The sequence below is a fragment of the Bos taurus genome, chromosome 28, assembly GCF_002263795.3.
Source record: "Bos taurus isolate L1 Dominette 01449 registration number 42190680 breed Hereford chromosome 28, ARS-UCD2.0, whole genome shotgun sequence".
Lineage (NCBI taxonomy): Eukaryota > Metazoa > Chordata > Mammalia > Artiodactyla > Bovidae > Bos > Bos taurus.
The window spans coordinates 6,450,900-6,463,867 of record NC_037355.1 but is presented as its reverse complement, the minus strand read 5'-3'; the positions used below and the strand labels follow the sequence as shown (position 1 = coordinate 6,463,867).

Below are 12,968 nucleotides of genomic sequence, written 5' to 3'. Positions count from 1 at the left end.
GAGAACACGCCAAGGCACATACTAACCAAACTAACAAAAGCTAAACACAAAGAAAGAATACTAAAAGCAGAGGGAAAAGCAACAAGTAACATATAAGGGAAACTCCATACGTATAACAGCTGATCTTTCAGCAGAAATGCTGCAGGCCAGAAGGGAATGACAGGATATATTTAAAGTCCTGAAAGGGAATAATCTACAACTAAGATTACTGTACCCGTCAAGGATCTCATTCGAAATTGATGGAGAAATCAAAAGCTTGCCAGACAAACAAACGTTAAGAGAATTCAGTACCACCAAACCAGCTTTACAACAAATGTTAAAGGGACTTATATAGCCAAGAAATACAAAAGAAGGAAAAAGATCTACAAAATCAACCCCAAACAATTGAGAAAATGCCAATAGGAACATATATATCAACAATTACTTTAAATGTAAATGGATTAAATGCTCCAACCAAAAGACACAGACTGGTTGAATGGATACAAAAAAAAAAAAGACTCATATATATGCTGTCTACAAGAAACCCACTTCAGACCTAAAGACATGTATAGACTGAAAGTGACAGGATGGAAAAATACATTCCCTGCAAATGGGAAGCAAAAGAAAGCTGGAGTAGCAATCCTCATATCAGACAAGATAGACCTTAAAATAAAGATTACCAGAGATAAGGAAAGACACTACATAATGGTCAAGGGATCAATCCAAGAGGAAGACATAACAATTGTAAATATCTATGCACCCCACATAGGAGCACCTCAATACATAGGACAGACACGAAGAGATATAAAGGGAGAAATTGACAGTAACACAAAAATAGTAGGCAACATTAACACCCCACTCACTCTAACGGACAGATCATCAAAACAGAAAATGAATAAGGAAACACAAGTCTTAAATGATACATTAGATGAGATGGCTCTCACTGATATCTTCAAGACATTCCATCCAAATGCAGAAAAATACACCTTCTTCTCAAGTGCACACAGAACATTCTCCGGGATAGACCACATCTTGGGTCACAAATCAAACTTCAGTAAATTTAACAAAGTTGAAATCATACCAAGCATCTTCTCACCACAACGCTTTGAGACTAGATATCAATTACAAGAAAAAACTGTGAGAAACACAAACTCATGGAGATTAAACAATACGTTTCTAAATAACCAACAGGTTACTGAAGAAATCAAAAAGGGAAATCAAAAAATTTCTAGAAACAAATGACAAAGAAAACACGATAACTCAAAACCTATGGGAGGCAGCAAAAGCAGTTCTAGGAGGGAAGTTTATAGCAATACAATCCTACCTCAAGAAACAAGAGAAAACATTGAATAGACAGCCTAACTTTATGCCTAAAACGACTGGAAGAAGAACAAAAAAACCCAAAATTAGTAGAAGGAAAGAAATCATAAAGATCCGAGCAGAAATAAATGGAAAAGAAATGAAAGAGACAATAGTAAAGATTAATAAAACTAAAAGCTGGTTCTTTGAGAAGATAAACAAAATTGGCAAACCTTTAACCAGAGTCATCAAGAACAAAAGAAAGAAGAATCAAATCAACAAAATTAGAAATGAAAAAGGAGAGGTTACAACAGACAATGCAGAAATACAAAGGATTATGAGAGACTGTTATGAACAACTATATGGAAATAAAATGGATAACCTGGAAGAAATGGACAGATTCTTAGAAAAATTCAATCTTCCAAGACTGAACCAGGAAGAAATAGAAATTATGAAAAACCTAATTATAAGCACTGAAATTGAAGCTGTGATTAAAAAAATCTCCCAAAAAACAAAAGCCCAGGATTAGATGGCTTCACAGGAGAATTCTATCAAACACTCAGAGAAGAACTAATGCCCATCCTTCTAAAACTCTTTCAAAAAAGTACAGAGGAAGAAACATATCCAAACTCATTATACGAGGCCACCATCACCCTGATACCAAAACCAGACAAAGACAGCACAAGCAAAGAAAACTACAGGCCAATATCACTGTTGAACATAGATGCAAAAATCCTCATCAAAATTTTAGCAAACAGAATTCAGCAACACTTCAAAAAGCTCATACATCATGATCAAGTTGGGTTTATTCCTGGGATGCAAGGATTATTCAACATATGCAAATCAATCAATGTGATACACCATATTAACAAATTGAAAGATAAAAACCATATGATCATCTCAATAGATGCAGAAAAAGCCTTTGACAAAATTCAGCACCCATTTATGATTAACTCTTCAAAAAATGGGCATAGAAGGAATCTACCTCAACATAATAAAGGCCATAGATGATAAGCCTACAGCAATTATTCTCAATGGTGAAAAACTGAACACATTCCCCCTAAGATCAGGAACAAGACAAGGGTTTCCACTTTTATTATTATTTTATTACCACTATTATTCAACATAGTTCTGGAAGTCCTAGCTACAGCATCAGAGAAGAAAAAGAAATAAAAGGAATCCAGATTGGAAAAGAAGTAAAGCTCTTACTATTTGCAGATGACATGATACTGTACATAGAAAACCCTAAAGATAGTATCAGAAAATTACTAGAGCTAATCAGTGAATTTTAAAAAGTTGTAGGATGCAAAATCAATACACAGAAATCACTTGCATTTCTATATACTAAGAAAGAAATATCAGAAAGATTTTAGGAAAATTAAAGAATCAATCCCATTCACCATTGCAACAAAAAGAAATATATAGGAATAAACTTACCTAAAGAGACAAAAGAACTGTACACAGAAAATTATAAAACACTAATGAAAGAAATCTAAGATGACATAAACATATTCCATGTTTCTGGGTAGAAAGAATCAATATTGTGAAAATGACTATACTACCAAACACAATCTACAGATTCAATGTGACCCCTATCAAATTACCAATGACATTTTTCACAGAACTAGAAGAAAAAATTTCACAATTCATATGGAAACACAGAAGACCTGGAGTAGCCAAAGCAGTCTTGAGAAAGAAGAATGGAGCTGGAGGAATCAACCTTCCTGACTTCAGATTATACTACAAAGCTACAGTCATCAAGACAGTATGGTACTGGCACAAAAATAGAAACATAGACCAATGGAACCAGACAGAAAACCCAGAAATAAACTCATTTAACTATGGATACCTTATATTTGATAAAGGAGGCAAGAGCAGCCTCTTGGGCAAAGACAGCCTCTTCAATAAATGGTGCTGGAAAAATTGAACAGCTACATGTAAAAGAATGAAATTAGAACACTTCCTAATACCATACACAAAGATAAACTCAAAATGGATTAAAGACCTAAATGTAAGACCAGAAACAAACTCTTAATAGGAATATGCAGGCAGGAATACACTTGCTGACACAAATCAAAGTAAGATCCTCTAAGATCCACCTCCTACTGCTGCTACTGCTAAGTCACTTCAGTCGTGTCCGACTCTGTGTGACCCCATAGACAGCAGCCTACCAGGCTCCCCTGTCCCTGGGATTCTCCAGGCAAGAACACTGGAGTGGGTTGCCATTTCCTTCTCCAATGCATGAAAGTGAAAAGTGAAAGTGAAGTTGCTCAGTCGTATCCGACTCCTAGCGACCCCATGGATTGCAGCCTACCAGGCTCCTCCATCCATGGGATTTTCCAGGCAAGAGTACTGGAGTGGGGTGCCATTAACAAAAGTAAACAAGTGGGACCTGATTTAACTTAAAAGCTTTTGCATAACAAAGGAAACTATAAGCAAGGTGGAAGGACAACCCTCAAAATGGGAGAAAATAATAGCAAATGAAACAACTGACAAAGGATTAATTTCCAAAATATACAAGCAGCTTATATAACTCAATGACAGAAAAACAAACAACCCAATCAAAAAGTGGGAAAAAGACCTAAACAGACATTTCTCCAAAGAAGACATACAGATGGCTAACAAATGCATGAAAAGATGCTCAACATCGCTCATTATTAGAGAAATACAAATCAAAACTACAATGAGATATCATCTCACCCTGGTCAGCATGGCCATCATCAAAAAGTCTACAAACAATAAATGCTGGAGAGGGTGTGGAGAAAAGGGAAAGCTCTTGCACTGTTGGTGGGAAAGTAAATTGATACAGCCACTATGGAAGACCATGGTATGGAGATTCCTTAAAAAATTAGGGATAAAACCACCATATGACCCAGCAATCCCACTCCTAGGCATATACCCTGAGGAAACCAAAATTGAAAAAGACACATATATCCCATTGTTCATTGCACCACTATTTCCATCAGCTATAACATGGAAGCAACCTAGATGCCCATCAACAGACGAATGGGTAAAGAAGTTGTGGTACACATAAGAAACACATTTGAGTCAGTTATAGTGAGGTGGATGAACATAGAACCTATTATACAGAGTGAAGTGAGTCAGAAAGAGAAAGATAAATATCGTATTCTAAGGCATATATACATAATCTAGAAAAATGGTACTGAAGAATTTACTTACAGGGCAGCAGTGGAGAAACAGAGATAGAGAATAGACATATGGATATGGGGAGAGGGGAGGAGAGGGTGAGATGTACGGAAGGAGTAACCTGGAAGCTTACATTACCATATGTAAAATAGATAGCCAACAGGAATTTGTTGTATGGCTAAGAAACTCAAACAGGGGCTCTGTATCAACCTAGAGGAGTAGGATTGGGAGGGAAGTTCAAGGGAGTGGGTATATGTATACCTATGGCTGATTCATGTTGAGGCTTGATAGAAAACAACAACATTCTGTAGAGCAATTATCCTTCAATAAAAAAATAAGTTTAAAAATTATTTATCTTTGTACTCATATATTTGTACTGTTCAGTCACTAAGTCATGTCCAGCACATTGCAATCCCATAGACTGTAGCACTTCAGGCTTCCCTGTCCTTCACTATCTCCCAGAGTTTGCTCAAACTCATGTCCATTGAGTTGGTGATGGTGACCAACCATCTCATCCTCTGTCGTCCCCTTCTCCTCCTGCCCTTGACCTTTCCCAGCATCAGGGTCTTTTGCAATGAGTCAGCTCTGCACAACAGGTGGCCAAAGTATTGGAGCTTCAGCTTTAGTCCTCCCAGTGAATATCCAAGGTTGATTTCCTTGTGGGAGGGGTGTTATTTCTGTTTATGCAACTAAAAAATAATTACCTGAGTAATTCTATGTTAGTTTGCTCGGGCCGCCACAACAAAGTCCCACAGACTGGGTGATTAAAACCAAGAAATGTATTTGCTCCCAGTTCTGGGGGCTGGAAGTCCAAGATCAAAGGGTCTACAAAGTTGGTTTCTTCTGAGGCCACTTCCCTTGGCTTATAGATAGCCACCTTCTCACTGGCTCCTCATTTTAACTTCATTACCTCTTTAAAGGCCCTACCTCTAAACATACACGTTGAACTATGGGGATGATGACTTCGACTTCCAAATCTGGGGAAACCGGATGCATCTGGAAACAACCTGCTATGCCCAGATACCAGGTGCAACTCAAGTTCTTAATTCAGACACGTCTGGATTCAGAGGGCCTCCCTGGTGGCTCAGACGATAAAGAATCTGCCTGCAATGTGAGCGTATTCTTGCCTAGAGAATTCCATGGACAGAGGAGCTTGGTGGGCTACAGTCCATGGGGTCCAAAGAGTCGGACACTGGATTCAAATCAAGGCCAATCACTTCTAGCTCTGTGACCTAGTTAGAGACGTCACTCAAGCAAAACTTCTGCCTCAGCCTCTGTAAAGTGAGTATAATGACTACACCTCATCACTTCCTGGCAATACACAGAAGGTAATCCGTGGAAACACTCCCTGGCACACAGGATCCTTTTATTTTCCTGGTTTTTAAGGTATATACCTTTTCATGACCTTTCACTTAGGTTTGCCTAGAGCTGTGCCTTTCCTGTCTTTAGCTGTTACAGGCTTGAAAACCAGATCATTTAACTTGTTAGAATTAGTGTAAAGGCTCAGAAGCAAGGCCAAAGCCTTTCCTGCAAAGAAAGAACAGAAACTTCTGTGTGTGGGATGTCAGATCTCTCTTCTGACTGCCAGTTTACTTCTTGTTTCTGGTGGAATTCCTGTCCTTGTCATTTCTTCTCTGGACAAAATATATAGATTCACCACACATTTTAAATAAGGTAATCCCAATGGGAAGTGTAACTTTGTTACCATTAAAAAAAGTGTCACAAATTTGACCAAACCTAGTGACATCCTATAATAATCATTTGTTCTAGAAGCAGCTGTGGGTGGCAGTACGTAATTTAAATATAGCAAACCACTTAAAAAACCACAAAGAAACCTGAAGAGCTAAACTGTCTTCTAGAAAGTTTTCTAAAAAGAAGTCAGGCACTTAGAACTCCTCTGACTGAACCGTTTCTTCCAAGCATTATTTTAAGCAGGTATTAGCAAACTTTCGGCAATGGCACCCCACTCCAGTACTCTTGCCTGGAAAATCCCATGGACGGAGGAGCCTGGTAGGCTACAGTCCATGGGGTCACTAAGAGTCAGACACGACTGAGTGACTTCACTTTCACTTTTCACTTTCATGCACTGGAGAAGGAAATGGCAACCCACTCCAGTGTTCTTGCCTGGAGAATCCCAGGGACAGGGGAGCCTGGTGGGCTGCCGTCTATGGGGTCGCACAGAGTCGGACACGACTGAAGCAACTAAGCAGCAGCAGCAGCAGCAAACTTTCTACAAAAGGTTGGACAGTAAATATTTCATGTCCCGAAGCCCTCTGGTTTCTGTCACAACTACTCAACTCTGCCACTGCAGGTGGAAAACAACTGTAATACAGAAGAAAATGGGTGTGTGCCTGTGCATCTGTAAAATTTGTTTATGGACACTGAGATGTGATTTTCATAGAACTTTAGCAGATCAGGAAGTACTTTTTTCCTTTTGACTTTTTAGAAAGCTGTTTGAAAATGTAAAAACCATTCTTAGGAGACACAAAAACAGGTGATGGGTCAGACTTGGCCCAGAAGTCACAGTTTACCCATCCCTATGGAGGTGAGAGTTGGACTGTGAAGAAGGCTGAGCGCCGAAGAACTGATGCTTTTGAACTGTGGCGTTGGAGAAGACTCTTGAGAGTCCCTTGGACTGCAAGGAGATCCAACCAGTCCGTTCTGAAGGAGATCAGCCCTGGGAGTATTTGGAAGGAATGATGCTAAAGCTGAAACTCCAGTACTTTGGCCACCTCATGCAAAGAGTTGACTCATTGGAAAAGACTCTGATGCTGGGAGGGATTGGGGGCAGGAGGAGAAGGGGACGACAGAGGATGAGATGGCTGGATGGCATCACCGACTTGATGGACATGAGTTTGAGTGAACTCCAGGAGTTGGTGATGGACAGGGAGGCCTGGCGTGCTGCGATTCATGGGGTCACAAAGAGTCGGACACAACTGAGTGACTGAACTGAACTGAACTGATTCTATTCTAAAAGCTCAATTAAGTATTTGCTGTTAGTGATAATACATTTCTCCTTCTGAAAATAATTTGAAGACTAAGGATCCGTCAGGTATCTCCTATTACCTTTTCCGTCTTTCTCTTTTTGAAAAATACCAATGCTACCACCCTGGCTAAAACAAAGGCCACTGTAAAACAAGGTAAATTAAGTTCCTTTTCTGAGTTCTTTAAATACAAGTTTCAAAACATCTCTTCGTAAACACTGATAAGGCAGCATGCTACCAATGGCAGAAAGGAGGACTCAGCAATTGTGTGAGCCCCATGCTCACAAAGCAGCAAAGGTCGTAAACTGCATCTCCATCATCCACCATCATGATAGACCCCTGTTTAGGGGAATGAATAAAGAAACAAATGTGGGACTTTCCTGGTGGTCCAGTGGGTAAGAAGTTGCCTTGCATGCAGGAGACTGGGGTTCGATCCCTGGTCAAAGAACTAAGATTCCACATGAGGAGCAACTAAACCCAAATACTGCACTACTGAACCCACACACCACAACTGGAGAGTCCATGGGTGGCAGGGAAAGATCCTGCACGATGAAAAGAAGATCCCATGTGCTGCTAAGACCTGATACATCCAAATAAATAAACAAATAAAATTGGAAGAAAAAGAAGCAAATCATAGTAACTGACATGACAAACTCTTCTTAAGAACGAATGAGATCAATCATCATTTTATCTGGCTACTAAAGACAACTTTAATAAAAGTGACTTCTCACTCTCCAAGCATCACCTCAAAGGTGCGTGCACCTCAACACATGCATGCACACACTCAGTCGTGTTCAACTCTTTGCGATCCCATGGACTATAGTCCGCCAGGCTCCTCTGTCCATGGAATTTCCCAGACAAGAATACTGGAGTGGGTTGCCATTTCCTATTTCTGGGGATCTTCTTGACCCAAGGATGGAACCTCTGTCTGTTGCATCTCCTGCACTGGCAGGCGGATTTTTTAACACTGTACCACCTGGGAAGTTCTAAGTGGGAAATAGCTGAGTCTAAAATAACCTCTGAGAAATGGAATTTTCCCTGCTATAACAGTAAAGAAGGACATCATCAGCCACTGCAGCCAGCATGGAGCGTGAGCTAGTGAGGAAACTCAGGATGGGAGTACAGGGTACTGGCCCGAGATAGATGAGGCACATATCAAAGTCATGATTTCCATGAGCCCAGACTCTTGCATCTTCCCATACCTAGACAAGCACTAAATTCTTTAACCTGAGATATCTAGTTTTCCTTTAACTCATAGCATTAATCTTTTGATGTTCAAGGCCCTTGGTTGCAAAACTTCTGCATAACCTGGCTCCCCCTCTTGCCTCCTCAGAGCAGTTATCTCACGGTTGCTTGAGATGCTGTCTCCTGGGCTTGAAGTCCTAAAAATTCCCACCAAGTGAAACATAACTCTCAACTTTTAGATTGTGAATATTTCTTAAGTCCACATCTCCTTCCCTTTGAAAAAGTGAAACTGTACTTTTTCCATCCTCATGATTTCTATGTGGACGTTGCTATATCTTTTTTTTTTTCTAAATCAAAAAATAAAGAGATGTTAAATGATTTTCTGGAAATTATTCAGAGTCTTTGGCAGAGAAGAGAATGAAAAGAACATGACTGAATTATCAACTCAAGGCTTCTTCCAAACAGACCATGAAGACTTTACCCACTTCTTTCCATAAATGGAAGCTTGTGCTTTCTGGGATGAGAAGGTTCTGCCATAAAATGTTCATGTTCCATATTATGACGATGACTACCAAGAACCACATTTTTGTAACAGGAATTGTTATCATTCTGGCCAGGCCAAGAGTTGACCACACTGATTGACTGGGCAATGATAATCTCTGTGAGATGCCATCCACTATGGTGGAAGAGTTAAAAAAAAAAAAATTACAGCATGTCTAGGGGATGGCCAAGTCATTAAGAATCTGCCTTCCAATGCAGCAGATGCAGGTTCAATCCCTGGTTAGGGAACTAAGATCCCACATGGCATGAGGCAACCAAGCCCAAGTGCCTTAAAAAAGACCTAGCACAGCAAAAATAAAAAATAAATTTTAAAAATTAAAAAAAAAAAAAACTACCTGAAGAAAAGCATAAACCACAATTCCAATTGATTTGAGTTGCCTGGTACTTTTCTGGAAAACACTTTGCTGGTAAGGAAGTATAATGTATTGACTAAAAATCACCTGATCCTCTGCTACAAAACCAGTAAACACATGGAACATCAAACATGGCAGAGGATGAGTCAATACAAAACCAGGGGATGGGTCAATACAAGCCAAGAGAAGAGTATCTGATTCAGAATACAATTCTACATTTTAATAGAATTCTATTTGAATCAAGAATTTCTATTTTATCAATAACAAGAATTCATTGCTTTGCTAATTTTACAAACCAAGAGGCAATCCTTTTTCATCTAGTTTATCCTTAAGTGCTCCTTGCACTGATTTCCTAAATGAACTCTTGTTTTGTCTGAATACATACTTTCTTAGGAACTACAATGCAATTTGAATACCAATAATAAGACATCTTTCTCCATCTTTTTTTTTAACAAGAACTGTGGGTTTTAGTAATTGAAAAAAGGGACAGAAGGGAATCTGGGAAATAATAGTCTGTTCAAGATGTAAACTAACATATTTGACATTTAACTACGTGCCCGTGATGTTGAGATTATACATGGGCTGTGTCAGTGATGAAGTGTGCTGCCCAGGAGCAGCAAACCTGTCCTTTTCCTCATAACACTGTCCTTACTCTGTTACTTAGAAAGTTCTAAAAGTTATCATCATTCTCCATAATATTTACCCAACATTGTGACCCAGTTGTAGATCTTCTGCAGCTCTGTGAAACCACTTGCTTTTGCACAGAAAAAAACGATTCCCAATTTAGCACATACTCCAAGGAAAGGCACCCTGAGTTCTGGGGAACAGAGCCAGGAAAGACAAAGAAAGCAGAACTGGTCGAGGAGGGGAGGGGAAAAAAAAAAGCTCAAGAGGACTGCTGGAAAAGTTAAAAAGTAACATAACAGGTCTGTCTTAAGGCTACTTTTAAAAAGTGTCTCAATACAAACTAGAATTCTACTTCTTTTTATTGCAGGGCAAATTCAAGTCAGTTTAGTAATTCACCCCACACTTCTGAATCACTGTTTCACAGGATACCTGGATGGCTTACCACTATTCATTACCAAATAACTACCAGAACAATCAGCTGGGTTTAGCCCAAGGGGATTATAAAGAAATAAACCGCGAGAGGCAGAGAGGGGGTGGGGAGAAGGAAGAGTCCGAGAAACGGAAAGCTGATTCACCTGTAAAGGTGGGGGTGGGGTACCACACGTCCCTGGCAGGGAAATCACAAGGCTTTAGGTTCCAGGACGTCGCTGGCAACTAGGAAGCCGGTGACCTTGTGGAAGCCAAGACAGACTGTTCAAAGAACTGATCTGCGCTGGATGCTCGAGACCACTTTCCGGGGTCCAAATTCCAATGGATAACAACTCCCCTTAGGTGTCCGTGCCCCACTTAGCCATGGCTGGGACAACTCAGCCTTCTCCACCCAACGTGGCACAGTTACGACGCCCTGAGGCGTAGGGACGGCCTTCGCCCGCCCCCAGGACACCCACCATTCGCCAATGTGCCGCCAGGTGAGCCATGTGAACCAGGTGGTGCTTGGAAGTTGAAGGGTGGCCTCGGACACGAAAAGTTGGAAAACCCCAAAACTGCTGAATCAGGGTGCCCCCATTTTGCCTGCTCACGGGCTATCGGATGCTCCTTTCCCTCACCCCTCCTCCCGCTCCGAAAAGAAATCGGATACGCCTTTGCGCTCAAAGGTCACCTGCGAAGAGCAGAATGATGTCACTCGGCTTACCCTGAAAGGGCCCCCACGTAGGAAAGAGCCGAAACACCACCGTATCATGAAAAGACAGGCTCCCTCAGGAAAGTGACCCTTCAGCGCGTTAAAGGTTCGGCAGCCTTCCGCCGCCGAGACGCGGGCGGGAGGAAGGTGAGCGCCCTCGGAGCACCCGAGAGTTTCCATCAGCCCCGGCCTCACCGCGCGGCCGCCAGGACTGCACGACTCCAAGAGGGCAGTTCGAGGTAGAGTGTCGCGAACCAAAGAAGGCAGCCCAGGGAGGGGACCCCTGCTGCTGCCCAGGCTGAAGGTTTAGGGACCACGATCCAAGAGCTCCGGGAGGCCACCCCCAAGTTCTAAGGCCACCTCGCCGGCTTCCGGCGCCGCGGAGCCGGTCCCCCGCGAGCAGCGCCGGAGGAGCACAGGGACAGAGGGCGGAAAGGGGCAGGCGGATCGAAGGGCCGATCGGGGGTCGGGGGCGCGGGGCGGGCCTCCTACCTGTGGTGGAGAGCACGGTGCTGGCGAAGAAGAGCGCGGAGGTGAAGTCCCAGTTCCAGTTCCCCGAGGCGTTGCTGAGCACGGACACGCCGTAGTTGCTGGCCTCCAGCACCCGGCCCAGGAACTGCTCGAGCTGCGGCTCCGACAGGCACTCGTGCTCCTCCAGGAAGCGCCGCTTCAGCTTGCGCAGCTCCTGGCGCAGCAGGTCCTCATAGGGCAGCTCTACCGACGAGAAGACCACCGCGCCGAAGACCAGGTACAGCAGGTAGCCGAGCACCAGGAAGCCGAAGCACCAGGCCGAGCGGTGCCGCTCCACCAGGCGCACGCACGAGCTGCCGGCCAGGGACTGCAGCATCTTCCCCGCCGCCCTGCCGCAAGGCCCGCGCTGCACACCGGACCGCCGCTCGCCGGATGCCCGCCGCCCCCTCGGGCCCGCCCCGCTGCTCGCGCGCGCGCTCCGCCCGCAGCGCCTGCTGCCCGCGATTGGCTTGCCGCTCTGGAGAGCTTTTCCTCCCTTCTTTTCCTGTTTCCTTGCAAACAGAAAGGGCCCAGATGATGTGGCGCTGACGTGGTGACGGGCTCAGGTAATCAGAGAGTCGCCCCAAACCGCCGGGCAAACTTGGAGGCTGAGCTGGGGGCTGCGCGCGCTGCCTGGCAGCGTCCGCCCTGGGCTCCGCCCCCCGGGCCTCTAGGAGCCCCGCCCTTTCTCGCCCCGCCCCCGGGCTCCTCCAGCTACCCGCCGGGGTTCACCCACCCCGGCGCACCAGAGTGCACGCGGCGGGGTGGGAGGAACGAAGGGAGGGAGTGTGGGTGGTGTACATTTATAGGCTCCGCGTTGGAGGTCAGTGTGGGTGTCGGTGTGTGTGTGGGTGCGTGTACACCTCTGGGCTGTGCGCTGTGGACCCAGGCCCCTGGTTCCCAGCTACACACTTTCCCACCTATTTCTTCTTAATCAAAGCCACAGTTACAACAAAGCAAGTGCTGGGGTGGATACTTTGCCTCTTCTTTTACTGGCCTAAGGATTGAGCGATCTGATGATGGTGAAAATACCGGCATCCTGGAATCTCAAGGTTGGCAGGCACCTTGAACCTGAAGAGTACGGCAGAGTTTTGGACGTCACACTTCTGAATCCTAATTCTTTAAAACATGAAGAGTGAAGAAAGGTCCCAGTATGCCAACTACCAGAAGCAACTGAGCTTTCCCAAGTGGCATTTCTTTTCA

At 43.5% G+C, this 12,968-nt stretch overlaps 1 protein-coding gene across 1 annotated transcript in view; it reads right to left on the bottom strand.

Annotated features, from left to right (window-relative positions):
- The window catches only part of KCNK1 (potassium two pore domain channel subfamily K member 1), a 67,332-nt gene extending 55,201 nt beyond the window's left edge, over positions 1 to 12,131 (bottom strand). The window contains 1 exon segment of the mRNA NM_001075207.1: positions 11,748 to 12,131. Within this exon segment, the coding sequence (NP_001068675.1) occupies positions 11,748 to 12,102 (355 nt within the window). The 5' untranslated portion in view covers positions 12,103 to 12,131.
- Positions 12,132 to 12,968: the final 837 nt, after the last annotated feature.